General features: G+C 33.7%; 1 protein-coding gene across 1 annotated transcript; it reads left to right on the forward strand.

Moving 5' to 3' along the window:
- The first annotated feature begins 406 nt into the window (after window positions 1–406).
- On the forward strand, window positions 407–1,339 carry LOC101954427 (olfactory receptor 5W2). Its single transcript, XM_005342172.1, has one exon. The coding sequence runs from the start codon at window positions 407–409 to the stop codon at window positions 1,337–1,339; it is 933 nt and encodes a 310-aa protein (XP_005342229.1).
- Window positions 1,340–4,694: the final 3,355 nt, after the last annotated feature.

Raw genomic sequence — 4,694 nt, forward strand, 5'->3', positions numbered from 1 at the left:
CACTCCTTTATAAAATCTTTCTGCAAGGGGTATGGTACATGTAAATTTAAGTTTATTCTACTTTTATTCAAATATTAATAGAGGTAACACATTGCAAATGCTGTGTATGCCAATGGCCCATGCCTATTTTATTTAAGTCTAAAGTCATATAGTCAGGAACTGCGTATAAATTTGGAAGCAAATTTAATAAAGTTCTTATATTAGACACTTTGACATTCATTTTAAATATGATAATGCTTCATATCAGTGAACCTATGGACTATTTTTTGAGGTTAAAGAAAGCAATGTACAGAAAGAAATCATGTTCTGCCTCAAAATAACATTTTGCATGTATGCATAAAAAATGATTCCTAATTTATCATTCCCATATTGATGTCTACAACAGATTATTACAAGAATCAGAAGAATGGAAAGTGGAAATTGTTCAACATTAAGTCAATTCTTTCTCTTGGGAATCACCAATAACCCTCAAACAAAAGTGGTTCTATTTCCTGCATTTCTAGTAGTTTATCTCATTATTCTCCTTGCAAATCTCGGAATGATCATTTTAATTAGAGTGGATTCCCAGCTTCACACTCCAATGTACATTTTCCTGAGCCACCTCTCATTCTCTGACCTCTGCTATTCCACAGCAGTTGGACCCAAGATGCTGGTGGACCTTTTGGCCAAGAAGAAATCAATTCCCTTTCTTGGCTGTGCTCTGCAGTTCTTCATCTTTTGTACCTTTACAGATGCTGAGTGCATGCTGCTTGCAGTGATGGCCTTTGACAGGTACAAAGCCATCAGCAGGCCCTTGAGCTATGCACTAGACATGTCCAGCAGAGTGCGCTCCCAACTGCTGGCTGGAGTTTACCTTGTGGGACTGGCAGATGCTTTGATACACACAACACTAACATTCCGCTTATGTTTCTGTGGGTCTAAGGAGATTAATCATTTCTTCTGTGACGTCCCTCCTCTCCTGTTACTCTCTTGCTCTGACACACAGGTCAATGAGTTAGTGATATTCACCATCTTTGGTTTCATTGAACTGACTACCATTTGTGGAGTCTTGGTCTCTTATGGCTACATCATCTCATCTGTCTTAAAGATCCGCTCTGCTGAGGGGAGGCTTAAGGCTTTCTCCACCTGTGCCTCCCACTTAACTGTAGTTGTAATTTTCCAGGGCACTATGCTCTTCATGTATTTCCGACCAAGTTCTGCCTACTCTCTGGATCAAGATAAAATGAGCTCACTGTTCTACACCCTTGTGATTCCCATGTTGAATCCTCTGATTTATAGCCTGCGGAACAAAGATGTGAAAGTGAGCATAAAAAAGCTGAAAAATAAAATTTTATTTTAATAAATTCCCTACAAATACATATTATACAGAATTTTATAATTGTTTTTTTCTTCACAACCCGTAATATAATGTGAAATTGTCTCTAATACCTTATTATAATATTTATTTTAGTGAATTGCCACATATCAATTGTTTCTAATTTATTAAACAGCCTATACTTCATTATGTGTCTTAAATTTAAATATGGTCATATTTAGTTTGGGAAAACTTTTCAGTCTGTATATAGTGTATTAAAGTATCATTCATTTGGTGTAGATTTATGCATTTAATTATTCTAAGAGTTGTTATGTTTTCAGTGTGTGCCTTTTGCATTACTGTGTGCATCGTTGATTTTCATGGCATAAAACTTTTCAATGCAAATGAGCTATATACTCTATTGAAAATTAGAAACACTAATTAATTTAACTTAAAAGTAAGTGACATTGAACTATAACACATGGTGAAGTCATAAGTCCAGGTGATCAATTTAAAAGCAAATACAAAAAAATCTAGACATCAATGAAGTAATGATGCCTTGTAATGGAGATGTTTATCTTCAGATCTATGCAATGATTAGAGATACAGTGAGGTGTGGTGGGGAGAAAAAAAGGATTCCAGATGAAGATGAGAATTAGAGCCAGAGGCAGCAGGAAAATGACTCTAAATAAAATAAAGTACAAAATATAAGGAATATGGAGGAATATGGAGCAAAGTGCTTTTGACTTGCATTCCCCTAATGACAAGTGAAGTTGAATTTTTTTTTCACACACTTAGTAATTATTTGTGTGCCTTATTTAGAGAAACGTCTATTTAATCTTCTCTAGAACAATTTATTCAAGTTCTTTTTTTTTCCTTGCTTGTTTTCCTCTGAGTTGTTGTTTGAGTATAAAAGGAGAAATAAATTTGGTATTATACTGAATGATAGGGTTACTATAGCCAGTAATAATGCATATGCATTTCAAAAGAAGCAGAATAAAAGATTTTGACTATTTTACAATAAATAAATCATGGATCTTTGAGGTAATACATATGATAATCACCTTCTTTGAGATAATGAATGATAGTCACCTTTCTTTTATTACTATGTAATGTATATATGATCCTTTTTTAATTGATGCTTTTTTGTAAAAACTTTTAAGAATAAAGAATAAAGAAATATGTTATTTCTAAGTAGTCACAGGATGGGCTGCTATTATTATAATATTTGTAAAACTGGGATACTGTAAGAGCAATATTCCATATCTAAGAGTCAAGATTTATTTCACTATTTTCAACCTATTGTTAAAAATTCCCATGATCCCAGACCAGTATATAAAGTTTATAAAAGTGTAAGTGGTAATGCTTCTTTTCATCTTCACATTTTCTGATCTATATAATAGTATGTACTAAATAACAGATAAATCCACACTCCTTTCCAGTTACCCAAGAAAACAATATTAGGCATATGGATGCATGTATGCATTTGAGAATAAAGATCTTTTGACATGACTTAGGGCTACAAAGGTTATAGTCTGAATAACTAAAAAAAAATCTATATGGTACTGATTGTAAAGTTTAAAACTAACTTCATAAAAGACCATTATCTATCAATGAAAGAAAATATTTCACTAGGCTTATGTGTTTTCAAAGTTTCATTTTTCATTTTTTATCTAAGACTTGATGTCACACCATACCTGAACAATTTTGTCAATTTTATGTCAATTAACAATAAAATGAAATGAAGAAAATGTGTTAATGAAAGACATCAATAAAGTTAACCCTGTAATGAAATTCTCAACTCTATCATGTCCATTCAGTTTTTCTTCCTTTATTTCCTTTTTCAGTTCTGGTTAAGTGGGTACATTTGTGATTCCCAAATAGTACTTTCCTAAAGATATTATTTGTAGGGATTCTGTCTTTGAAAATGTACAGGGAAGCGTTCCTCTGGTGAGAAAACTCCCAGGTAGGGAACAGGCACCATGTTTCCCACCCTTAGAATGTCCTGTAATCTCTCTTAGGATCTAATAATATATCTAACATATGTGCTATGTCTAGCTAGTATGGCAATGCCCTGAAATGCCTCTGATTTAGAGCCTCATCCAGCCTTGACCTTGATTATAGGCACATAACTCCTGGGAATAGAAGAACTTGTTTGCTAGATAACTACAATGTTTCATCAAGCTCTGGTGCTCCTGGAGCTGCCCACCTAACAGTAACTTTAGACAATGGACCTTCTTGAGAACTGCCACAAACTCCTGACACTGTACATTGTAACTATGAAATATAACTTCAAAATAAGTAACCTTACTGATACTCTAAACAATAATGTGGCTATGGTACTAATGACCTAATGTATCCTATTGATATAAATAAAAATAGCCTCTTGGACAAAAAGCTACTTTGCCAATTTCCCTGCCTCTGCACCGTGTCTGTCTCCTCTTTATTATTATTCCTTATAATTATTCTTTCCATTGCTGTTTATTAAATCTTCAACTTCAATGAGAGATTGTGAGCATTCTTTGCTGAAGGACAGCATGCCTTATGATTTTGACTCTTTCACAGCATTGTGACTGAGTCACAGAATGGAAAAACAATAAGAAATGAAGATGAATTCATGGAGTAACATTTGAGTGCTCATTAGATATAAAATTATAGTGAATTGAGGATATGAAATATATTTTGAGTAAATATTTTAAGATTTCAAAAACAAATAAAATGGTCATATATTATAAATTAGTGATTAAACAAAAATGTGAAAATTAAATACAGAGTATTCTTCTAAGTACTTAGAAGATAGTTCAGCTACTGCATCTGTCTGTGCTCAAGTTCATGATGTCCAAAACACTAAGAGAATCTTGTTGAAAAACTGCAAACATGGCAATAAGTTAGAAGGATTATTCAACTCTATGAAATTCTTAATTATCAATTAAAATTATACAAGATTAAAGGAGTAAAAGATTGTAACTTTTCTAGTTGTCATTATTATCCCAGGTAAGAACTCTAAAAATATAAGTAAAGCACAGGAGGCACCTATTCTTTTCAAAGTGGCATAAGAGGTATCCTAAGATAGGTTGTATCAATGTGTAGTAAAGGAAAAAAGCACGTGGATAAGAACTGGGGTAATGTGGCTTTCCAAAACAGGTCTAAAGGTTTGTGCCTGTGCCACATATTCTCAAACTACTCACATAATTTGTTCCTCTTTCTTATGAACAGCACCATGGGGCTAATAGTTTCATTGATTCTGACTCAGCTGGACAAGAATAATACAGATTGCATTTTATAATGTAAAATATGCACATATTGGGCTGGGATTGTGGCTCAGCAGTGGAGCGCTCACCTAGCACAGGCAGGACCCGGGTTCCATCCTCAGCACCACATAAAAATAAAGGCATTGTGT

This window comes from Ictidomys tridecemlineatus, chromosome 4, assembly GCF_052094955.1.
Source record: "Ictidomys tridecemlineatus isolate mIctTri1 chromosome 4, mIctTri1.hap1, whole genome shotgun sequence".
NCBI classification, from domain to species: Eukaryota; Metazoa; Chordata; class Mammalia; order Rodentia; family Sciuridae; genus Ictidomys; species Ictidomys tridecemlineatus.

Bases quoted from the DNA above. Each gene is read 5' to 3' on its own strand.
- LOC101954427 (XM_005342172.1), top strand. From the start codon at position 407: ATGGAAAGTGGAAATTGTTCAACATTAAGTCAATTCTTTCTCTTGGGA.